Source organism: Lagenorhynchus albirostris, chromosome 2 (assembly GCF_949774975.1).
Source record: "Lagenorhynchus albirostris chromosome 2, mLagAlb1.1, whole genome shotgun sequence".
Lineage (NCBI taxonomy): Eukaryota > Metazoa > Chordata > Mammalia > Artiodactyla > Delphinidae > Lagenorhynchus > Lagenorhynchus albirostris.
In genome coordinates this window covers 161185478-161197570 of record NC_083096.1, presented here as the reverse complement: position 1 = coordinate 161197570, position 12093 = coordinate 161185478, and the positions used below count along the sequence as shown (strand labels likewise).

The 12093-nt window shown below is 43.2% G+C and overlaps 1 protein-coding gene across 1 annotated transcript in view; it reads right to left on the bottom strand.

Annotated features, from left to right (window-relative positions):
- SPOCD1 (SPOC domain containing 1) overlaps positions 1-5603 on the bottom strand; it is a 28488-nt gene extending 22885 nt beyond the window's left edge. The window contains 1 exon segment of the mRNA XM_060141951.1: positions 4443-5603. Coding sequence (XP_059997934.1) covers positions 4443-5603 — 1161 coding nt within the window.
- Positions 5604-12093: the final 6490 nt, after the last annotated feature.

Sequence of the window (12093 nt, the reverse complement as noted above, 5' to 3'; positions counted from 1 at the left end):
GAAAGCCCAGAGATAAACCCACACACATATGGTCACCTTATTATATTTTTTTAATATTTATTTATTTATCTGGCTGTGCTGGGTCTCAGTTGCAGCACTTGGAATCTTTGTTTCTGTGTGTAAGATCTTTGTTGCGGCACGTGGGATTTTTAGTTGTGGCATGCAAACTCTCAGTTGCAGCACGTGGGATCTAGCCCCCTGACCAGGGATCGAACCCGGGCGCCCTGCATTGTGAGCACGGAGGCTTAGCCACTGGACCACCAGGGAAGTCCCAGGTGACCTTATTTTTGATAAAGGAGTCAAGAATATACAATGGAGAAAAGACAGCCTCTTCAATAAGTGGTGCTGGGAAAACTGGACAGCTACATGTAAAAGAATGAAATTAGAACACTCCCTAACACCATACACAAAAATAAACTCAAAATGGATTAAAGACCTCAATGTAAGGCCAGACACTACAAAACTCTTAGAGGAAAACACAGGCAGAACACTCTATGACATAAATCACAGCAAGATCCTTTTTGACCCAACTCCTAGAGAAATAGAGATAAAAACAAAAATAAACAAATGGGACCTAATGAAACTTAAAAGCTTCTGCACAGCAAAGGAAAACATAAACAAGACGAAAAGACAACCCTCAGAATGGGAGAAAATATTTGCAAATGAAGCAACTGACAAAGGATTAATCTCAAAATTTACAAGCAGCTCATGCAGCTCAATATCAAAAAAACAAACAGCCCAGTCCAAAAATGGGCAGAAGACCTAAATAGACATTTCTCCAAAGAAGAAATACAGACTGCCAATAAACACATGAAAAGATGCTCAACAACATTAATTAGAGAAATGCAAATCAAAACTACAATGAGATATATCATCTCACACCAGTCAGAATGGCCATCATCAAAAAATCTACAAACAGTAAATGCTGGGGAGGGTGTGGAGAAAAGGGAACCCTCTTGCACTGTTGGTGGGAATGTAAATTGATACAGCCACTATGGAAAACAGTATGGAGGTTCCTTAAAAAACTAAAAATAGGGGGCTTCCCTGGTGGCGCAGTGGTTGAGAGTCTGCCTGCGGATGCAGGGGACGCGGGTTCGTGCCCCAGTCTGGGAGGATCCCACATGCCGCGGAGCGGCTGGGCCCATGAGCCATGGCCGTTGAGCCTGCGCGTCCGGAGCCTGTGTTCCGTGGCGGGAGAGGCCACAATGGTGAGAGGCCCGCGTACCAGAAAAAAAAAAAAAGAAAAAGAAACGAAATTGAGTTATTTTTAGTGAGGTGGATGGACCTCGAGGCTGTCATACAGCGTGAAGTAAGTCAGAAAGAGAAAAACAAATACCATATGCTAACATATATATGGAATCTAAAAAAAAACGTTCTGAAGAACCTAGGGGCAGGACAGGAATAAAGACACAGACATAGAGAATGGACTTGAATGAGGACACAGGGAGGGGGAAGGATAAGTTGGGACAAAGTGAGAGAGTGGCATGGACATATATACACTACCAAGCGTAAAATAGATAGCTAGTGGGAAGCAGCCGCATAGCACAGGGAGATCAGCTCGGTGCTTTGTGACCACCTAGAGGGGTGGGATAGGGAGGGTGGGAGGGAGACGCAAGAGGGAGGGTATATGGGGATGTATGTATATGTATAGCTGATTCACTTTCTTATAAAGCAGAAACTAACACACCACTGTAAAGCAATTATACTCCAATAAAGATGTTAAAAAAAAGAATATTAACTGTATCTTATAACTTAACATATACTAGGTTCTAACAGAATTTTGACATTATTAATAAAACTTGTTGCAATTACAAAAAAAATGTTAACAGGAGATAGCTGTGAATGTTGGCATTATGGGGATTTTTATTTCTTCCTTATATTCTACGATAAACACATATTAGTTTTTTTTATTAAAAATTAATGTTTTTGAGTGATGTTTGCAAAGACAATGTAATAGCACTTCTAACGTAATTATAGTACCAAATAGCGGTAAATCACACAGGCAGCTCATTGGTTCCTATCCCAGTTCTACTAATTTGTTGTTTGGTCTTGACATAGTCACTTTACCTGTCTGAGCCTCAGTGCCCACAACATTAAAATGGGTATATACATCATTAGCATCTACCTCGTATGGTTGTTAGGAAGATGGAAGATAAAGAGCTCGGGAATATACCCAGCTCGTGGTAGGCAGGCCAGCTGCTATTACTGCTGTGATGCTAGCGGGGAATGTGCACAAGCAAGCAGCCCAGCAAGCTCTCCAGACAGACTGCCTGGGTCTGCATCCTGGCTCTGTCATTTACCAGCTGTGGGACCTTGGGCCTATAACCTTACCTCTCTGGGCTTCAGGTGAAGACTAAACCAAAAGCACTTATCACAGAATACATATTCAATCAATGTGATAAACATTTAACTATGCGACTACTATATATAAAATAGATAACCAACAAGGACCTACTGTATAGCACAGGGAACTAACTATACTCAATATTTTGTAATAACCTATAAGGGGAAAGAATCTGAAAAACAATATATATACATATATATGTGTATATATATATGTGTATATATATATATATCACTGAATTGCTATGCTGTACGCTTGAAACTAACATGATATATTGTAAATCAAATACTTAAATAAAAATTCAACTATGTGAGAAATATACATCAAACACAGGTAATGCCATCTTCTGCCTTTGGTGTACAAACATGTTAGCTATGATTATTTATAAAATGACCAATATTACTATCAGTAAAAGAACAATGGAAAGGGAAGCAGTGAATACAGGGAACACAGCCAGGCACTGCCTCCCTTGCTGTGTGAGCTTAGAGAAGTTTGATAACTTCTCTGAGCCTCAGTTTCCCCATCTGGAAATACAGGGCTAATGCCTGTCTCATAAGGCTATTATAACACTCAAGGAAAAGCAAATTTAACATAAATGGATTTACCTTGTGCCTTATGGTAGGCACGTTAGTTTACACCATCATCTCATTTAACCCTCAAAACCAGGGGTCCTCATCCCCCGGCCACAGACAGGTATTGGTCTGTGGCCTGTTAGGAACCAGGCTGAACAGCAGATGGTGAACTGCGGCTGAGTGAGCGAAGCTTCATCTGTATTTACAGCCGCTCCCCATTGCTCGCATTACCGCCTGAGCTCCGCCTTCTGTCAGATCAGCGGTGGCATTAGATTCTCATAGGAGCATGAGTCCTACTGTGAACTGCGCATGTGAGGGATCTAGGTTGCGCACTCCTTATGAGAATCTAATGCCTGATTATCTGAGGTGGAGCTGAGGCAGTGATGCTAGCACTGGGGAGCGGCTACAAACACAGATTATCATTAGCAGAGAGGTTTGACTGCACAGAGACCATAACAAATCAATTGCTTGCAGACTCATATCAAAACCCTATCAGTGAGTGGCAAGTGAAAACAAGCTAAGGGCTCCCACTGATTCTGCATTATGGTGAGTTGTATAATTATTTCATTATATATTACAATGTAATAATAATAGAAATGAAGTGCACAATAAATGTAATGCACTTGAATTATCCCGAAAACATCCCCTGACCCCGGTCCGTGGAAAAATTGTCTTCCATGTAACTGGTCCCCGGTGCCAGAAAGGTTAGGGACTGCTGCTCAAAACAACCCCATTGGGGCACAGTGGTTAAGAATCCGCCTGCCAATGCAGGGGACATGGGTTCCAGCCCTAGTCTGGGAAGATCCCACATGCCACGGAGCAACTAAGCCCGTGCGCCACAACTGCTGAGCCTGCGCTCTAGAGCCCGCGAGCCACAGCTACTGAGCCTCCGTGCTGCAACTAATGAAGCCCACGCGTCTAGAGCCTGTGCTCCGCAACAAGGGAAGACACCGCAATGAGAAGCCCGCTCACCTCAACGAAGAGTAGCCCCCGCACCACAGGTAGAGAAAGCCCGCGCGGAGCAACAAAGACCCAACACAGCCAAAAAATAATAATAAAATAAATTTAGGGCTTCCCTAGTGGCGCAGTGGTTGAGAGTCCACCTGCCGATGCAGGGGACACGGGTTCATGCCCCAGTCCGGGAAGACCCCACATGCTGCGGAGAGGCTGGGCCCGTGAGCCATGGCCGCTGAGCCTGCGCGTCCGGAGCATGTGCTCCGCAACGGGAGAGGCCACAACAGTGAGAGGCCCATATACAGCAAAAAAAAAAAAAAAAAATTAAATAAATTTAAAAAAATAAAATAAAGTATAGGATGTGGATGTGTGTAGGTTATATGCAAATACTATGAAAAAAACCCCATTAAATTGGAATTAGTATTCCCTTTTTACAGATGAGGAAACAGGTTAAAAACTATTCCAGGGTCACTCAACAAGGAAGTGGGCAGAGATAAGATTTCAATCCAGGACTCACTGACTCCAAAAGATAATGATGCCCTTCCTATCTCAACCTTTCAGACTCAACCTACCAGTTTGGGGCAGTCTCCTGGGCTGGATTCCTCTGCCTGGTTCTGGCTGGAGTCGTCTGGGCATCTGTCAGTGCCCTGGTCCTGGGCATGGGGCACCGGGCTTCTTCTCAACTGTTTAGCACACTTGGATCTTCTCTGCCCCATGCATGGGCCTGAGCTAGCCTTGCTGGCTACAGGCTGCAGGGCAGCAGCGAGTCCCTGTCCTGGCATCCCCCCAGACACTGGCTGAGCCTTGACCTCCAACTCCTCCTGGTTGTGTGAGGTGGCAGGGCCATCACCACCGCCAGGCCCCACGATGTGTCTGGCTTCTTGCTGCTCTGTGGAAGCCTTTCCGGACACTCCCAGGCACAGTACAGGGCTCTGTGGAGGATCCCGGGCAGCTGGATGAAGGGACTCGCCTCCACTGGGCAGTGGGGACCTGACAGGGTCACAGGGACTGCCTGGCTGGGTCCCGCCCTCTGCAGTGGGCAAATATTCAAACTTCTCAATCCCTGAGGCATAGCTCATCCAACTTCCACCTGAATCTCCAGGCCCACACCCAGTGTCCTTGCAAGAGAGAGGACTGCAAGGGCCTCCCAAGGACTCCACGTCAGCACCTTGGGGGCAGTCTCCCACAGACTGGGGCTTGTCCCCACCAGGGCTCTGACCAAGCCACAAGAAGTCATCAGCTCCCTCATCCTCTGAGGGGGCCTCAGACCTCCTGCTTTTCTGTCTTGTTCCCACGGACGCACTACAAAGATTCCTGGGCCAGCTTCCAGCTAAGATGTCGTGCATTGTAACCTGGAGCCTCTTGGAGGCCTGAGCCCTCCTGTGGGCAGGCACTGGGGGCAGCTGGATGTGGAGCCTGGGGCCGGGCACCGAATCCTGGCTCTCTCCCATAGCTTGCAGCCCCAGGACCACCAGGTGGGCCTTGGCCTCCAGGCTAGTCCCAGGAGCACCCACTACCTGGGAGCTGGCACCGTGCTGAGCCTCTTCCCTGAGGACCCTCTTCCTGCTGCCCACCCAAACTGGGGCCCCAGAGCTCCCTCCTGGCAGGTCTGGCGCCAGGCCTACCATGGAGCTGGTTTCTGCCACATCCTCCTGGAGGAGCCCACAGCTGTTGTGGAGACTGAGAACGGGCTCCTCTGTGCTGGCACCCTCTGCAGCTGCCTCCTGGGACATGTCTGCCCACCGACAGGGGCCCCAAGAAGAAGGCAGGCCCTGTGAGGAGACAGAAAGGGACTTCATCTCGGAGGGTCTGACCCGCCAGCCCACTCAGGACACCAGGCCAGTGGGAACCTGGGAGGCTGCCTCCCTTACAGGTGGCACCTCCAGGTACCACTGATGTAAGCACCCCAGGTGAGGGAGGGGAGGCCTGTCTCCAAGCAGGGTTCAGCTACGGCCACCTTTAAGGGCTTCCCCTCTCTGGGAGTTCACACTTTTGCTTAAACGGGCCATAATAACAGCAGTTATCATTTACTAATTAGTTACTTCTGTGCATTATTTCATTTCATGCTGGCAGCCACAGGTGAGGAAAGTGAAATTCAGTGACTCGCCCAAGGACACGCGCAGATAAGAAGTGGAAGAGCCGGGATTCTCTCCCCAACAGAAAGCCCAGCCCTTAAACCACTCTGAACCAAGCAGACACGTAATGACGTTAATTCCCATAATTCCTGACCAACCCCGCCTCACATCGGGCCGGGTCTGACAGACACTCCAGTCAGGTTCCCAGGCCTGACCCGGCAGTCCCCCACCGACCTACGCGCTCTCACCTGGGGTCTCTGGGTTCCACCTCTCGGGGTTCCACCCCCAACTGTAAAGGGCCTGAGAACACGTGAGGCGGGCAGCCCTGAGGGAGGGATAGGGGCGGAGTCTGTTGGTACGCAAAGGGCGGTACCCCAGGCGTGCTGGCGTCCGTATCCGGCAGAGGACGCTCTCCCCCACCGAGGGCTTCCCGGAGGAGGTGCCTGGTGACAAAGGACCTTGAATGCCTACCTGCCTGCCTGCTTGCCTGCCTGCCTGAGAGTTTAAACTTGTTCATAAGGCGATGGGGAGTTACTGAAACCTGAACCTGAACCTCTAGAGGAGTGTCTGAATCAGATCTAGTGCCTGAACCTCTAGAGGAGTGTCAGAATCAGATCTAGATTTTTGCTCAATTATTTATTTTTAATTATTGTTATCTCAAATATAATTCATATAGATGAGAATGCACACCCGATGCAATGCCCAACAGAGAGATTAGAAATAAAAAGCTAAAAATGTCGCCTCACTCCCCAACCCTTGGGAGCAACCTTCCTCCCTTCCTTCCTTTCTTTCTCTTTCTTTCTCTCTCTTTTTAAAAAATTCATATAACTATGAATAATATACTCATGCCTCTATTACTTGGTTTATTAATGTTAACAGTATCTATTGACTACCTGCTGTGTGATTTCATTAATCAACCTTTCCCCCTTTCTCCTCCCAGTTTTTGTTTTTATATTCATCTTTTTTTTTTTATTCCATTGGTTGCTGTTACAGTCTTCTCTCTGTATGGGGGATTCGGTTCCCCAGCCCCCAGGCGCACCAAAATTCCCGAATGCTCAAGTCACTTATATCAAATGGCACAGCATTTGTATATAACGCATGTGCCTCTTCCCAAATACTTTGTCATCTCTAGATTATTTATAATACCTCATGTAAATGCTGTGTAAATATTTTGCATGTGCCCAGCAAATTCAAGTTTTGCTTTTGGGACTTTCTTGAAAATTTTTAAAAAATATTTTCCATCTGAGGTTGGTTGAATCCAGATCTGGAACCAGAACATATGGAGGGTCAACTGTATCCGTTTAAATAATAGTCTTAAATGTCTGTTTCTTCTTTAGATTGTATCTCTTGACTCTCCCGTGTGAAATGAATAATTTCCCTTGATTTCCCCTCCCCCCTTCTGCCTTCCTCCATCAACTCAACCTTAACTTTTGCTTTAAGGTTGTTAGCATGTACATTCTCTCTTGTAAACATAATTCAGTTTGCCATACTTTGCCTGTATGTATTTCTTAACATTGAAAACCAAATGACATTTATAACATTATGACTATGTAAATACTTTCATTTCAGAACCAGGGATTTGATAGACCTCACTGAGAGGGAGATGGAATTCCCCAGCACTGAACCTGTGACATGTGAGGCTGAGAAGCTTCCAGGTCAATGAATTACTACACCCAGTTAGAATGAATACATTTAGGTATATGTAGATTAACATGGATGTATCTCAAAGACATAATGTTGAATTAAAAAAGCAAATGTTAGTGAGGGAAACTGAGTGCTGGGTATATGGAAACTCTCTATACTAATATTCAATATTTTTCTTTAAATCTAAAACTCTTCTAGAAAATAAATTTTAATTAAAAAAAAAAGGAAGTTGTAGCGTGATCCATATTGAAAACTCTCACAATATGGCTGCCAGGGTCACAAATGAGGTAAGAGTTGAGATTGATGTCACCAATGACCACAATTACTGCTCTAAAGAAAAAAATTTGGGGAGTGAGATGACCTCCCACTATGGAATGTCCTGGCCATGATAGCAGAGACGTGGACCAGGACCCCTAAGACCAAGTGGACTGTTATTCTGGTCCATTCAGATAATGGATGTCTCCCACCACTGGGCAAAGAAAGGGGGAATGAAGGTACCACGTGGCATAGAGGATAAAAGGACAATGATGGCTAATACAAATAGTGCTACTTCAAGCCAGGGACTGGTCTAAATCCTTAACCTATATTAATCCTATGTTTATCTCTTTTAATTTACCTATATTAATTCTTACACCAAGTCTAAGAGGTAAATACTGTTATTATCCCTATTTCATTTTTTAAAATGTATTTATTTTATTTTTGTCTGCGTTGGGTCTTTGTTGCTGCGCACGGGCTTTCTCTAGTTGCAGCGAGCGGTGGCTACTCTTCGTTGCGGTGCGGGGGTTTCTCATTGCAGTGGCTTCTCTTGTTGCGGAGCACGGGCTCTAGGTGCGCGGGCTTCAGTAGTTGTGGTTCGCGGGTTCTAGAGCGCAGGCTCAGTAGTGGCACATGGGCTTAGTTGCTCCACAGCATGTGGGATCTTCCCGGACCAGGGCTCGAACCCGTGTCCCCTGCATTGGCAGGTGGATTCGTAACCACTGCGCCACCAGGTAAGTCCCTAGGTTTTCTACTCCTTATAACATTTGGTGAAATTCATTGGAAAATTATATGGTGCCATTTGGTGAATGAGACATTTTACTACTACGTTGATTTATTAAATGACTATTGGTTTGTTCAGTTCTATTTGTTTTTGAAACAATTTTAGCAATTTATATTTTCCTAAAATTTGTCCATTTTTTCAAGGTTTTCAAATGTAATGGCACAAAGTTGTCCATAGTATTCCATGATTCAAAAGATCTCTGTTGTATGAGTTATATTCCCCTTTTCATTCCTAATAATGTTTATTTGGGCTTGTTCTCTTTCTCTCTCTCCTGATCAGTCTTTCTAGGGTGTTTTTCAAAGAATTAGACTTTTGTTTTGTTTGTTATCTGTTTTTTTGTTGTTGTTGTTGTCATTATATATATACATATATATATGTATGTGTATATATATATATATATATATATACATATATATATATATATATGCCGCACCACACAGCTTGTGGGATCTTAGTTCCCCAACCAGGGATTGAACCTGGGCCCCAGCAGTGAAAGTGCCGAGTCCTAACCACTGGACCGCCAGGGAATTTCCATTGTCATTATATTTTCTACTTCTTTATCTTCTGCTCTTTTTTTCATTACTCGATTTCTTCAACTTCCTTTGGTTTACTATTGTTCTTTTAATTCCTTCTTAACCTGAACCTTCAGCTCATTTTAAAACTATTTTTAGGGGCTTCCCTGGTGGCGCAGTGGTTGAGAGTCCGCCTGCCGATGCAAGGGACACGGGTTCGTGCCCCGGTCTGGGAAGATCCCACATGCTGCGGAGCGGCTGGGCCCGTGAGCCATGGCCACTGAGCCTGCGCGTCCGGAGCCTGTGCTCCGCAACGGGAGGGGCCACGACAGTCAGAGGCCTGCATACCGCAAAAAAAAAAAAAAAAACTATTTTTATTCATAATTAATTCATTTAATGCTATACATTCTTCTCTAAGTACTTCTTTAGCTGCACCCTACAAGCCCTCATAGGTAATGGTGATGCTTTTATCATCATTCAGCTATAAGTATTTTATAATTTGTTATAATTTACTCTCTTATTCATGGATAATTTAGAAGTTTATGTGTGCATTTAGGGTTCAAATAAATGAAAAAATTAAAGCTACCTGTTATTATTGAAAATAAATGTAATTTTACTGCATTGTGATGTGATAAAACGGTATATAATGTTGACTTTGAGAAATGTTTAAGATTTCCTTTGTGAGCCGTTAATATTTGTTGTGTGCTTCAACTACTGAGCCCGAGTGCCACAACTACTGAAGCCCACACGCCTAGAGCCTGTGCTCCGAAGCAAGAGAAGCCACTGCAATGAGAAGCCTGCACACCTAAACAAAGGCCCAACGCAACCAAAAATAAACAAATAAATAAAAATAAAATAAAATAAAATTTTAAAATATTTGTGTGCTTGAAATAATGTAAATTCTCAGTTTAATGGTGTAAGCTTTTCTTGCCTCTTTATATATTAAAGGTTTACAACCACATTTTCAAATCCATAGTAATCTATAGTAATCTGAATCTGTAGAAATCAGCATTCAGTGCACAAAACAGAAACCACTCCAAGTATTTTAAGCAAAATGAGCATTAAGTTTTTACAGAGTCATTGGAAGGGCTGTAGGAGTGCACTTGAGGTTGGGTCTCTGCGATGCTGTCTATTGCTAGAACCACGTTTATGATACACGGTTGTAACAAGCCAAAGAGTGGGACACCAGCACTGCCAACACAGACACTGCTTCCTAACATTCACAAAACCAGAGGCCAGTCATTGACACAGAAAAACTCGATGGCTCTAGGATTGTGCTTGTAAGCAATAACAGCCCAAGGAAAAGGACAATGATCTCTGCCTCTCATCCACCTTCTAGATCTTGCACCGTGGCACCAAGTGGTGGAAACTAATCCACATCTGGAACACTAGCTGTAAGAGACTCTGGGAAACAGTTTTTAGCTTTCCATCCTCTGCACACTAGGGTGTGGGAATAGATGCCGAGGGAGTCCTTCCACATTTTCCTCTATAATATATTAATTTTTCATCTACTTGATCTATCAATTTCTGAGAGGTGTGTTTTTAAATCTCACACCATTATTGTGGACTTGTCAAGTTCTCCCTTTACTTCAGTACGTTCCTGCTGTATATACCTCAAAACACTTTTTAAAGTGCATACAAATTCATAAATAATTTTAAATCTTTTTAGTACATTATAACTTTCATCAGTGCCAAATGTTCTTTCTTCTTATTAATGTTATTTTGCTTTAATTCAGTTTTTCTGATATTAATATGAATACATTTCTGCCTTTCAGTCAGTATTTACCTGGTGTAATTTTTCTATTATTTTCAACCTTTACGTGTAGTTTTGCTTTTCACTATTCGTCTTGTAAACGGCATATAGTTAGGCTTTAGAAATCCAATCAGAGCCTCTTGTCTCCCATTAGTGTGTTTTACCTATTCACATGATTGGGGCGACTGATATACTTGGTCTTATTTCTACCATTGCTCTTTATGCTTTCTTATCACGAATTCTCTGCTTTCTTTTTATTCCTTTTGCCTTCTTTAGGACTTGTCAAATTATACTTACCCCCTTTATTTTCCTCCACCAGATTGGAAATTATATTTTCCTATTTCTAATCTTTAACAGTTACCCTTAAATTTATAACATATGAACTGTCATTTATATTTATCCAAGAAAGTCTACATTGACATTTTTGTTCTTCTCCCGAGTAAGACAATTTCCTTTAACATGATTTCACCCCTCCTAAGACATCCCCATTTCTTTGCTATTTTAATTTCACCCTTTTTTCCCTTTCTTTTAAGACGTATAAAATTATTCTTTAACTTTTTTACAGTCAATACTTACTTCAATTTATCACCAGGATTTACTTTTTTTTTTTTTTCCCTCTCAGATGCTTCTTGCATTGAACCCATAGAAGTGAAACTAGAGATGGAGTAACCACATGGGAGGATGCAGACAGGATGCAGGCGTCAGATGGTTTCTTTAGAAAATATCTATTGAACATTTGCTATGGGTCAGGACTTTCTGTATATTATCTCATTTAATATTCTCATCAGCACTATAAGGCATCATTATTCACTTTTTACAGAAGAGGAAAGCTGAGGTTCAAGTAGGTGAAGCAACTTCCCTAGGATCACGCACGATCTGAAGAGAAGTAGAGCTGGTAGTTCAACCTCAAGTCCAACGCCAAGGAAAGAGTATTTTGGTTTCCGTGAGGTTTTTTTTCCCCCTGCTAATAGGTCATTTCTCTTGGAATAATTTTAGGCTCCCAGAAAAGTTACAAACATAATATAATACATAATTAGTTTTATCATAGTCATTGGGTATATAGTACAGATTCTCATCACTGGTCCATACAAGGCCTCCCTTAAATTGCTTATGAATTTATGTATTTATTTTAATAATATAAAACAATCCGTGGAGCCACTGCCCAATATGAAAAATAAAACACTGATAAGAACTTGCATC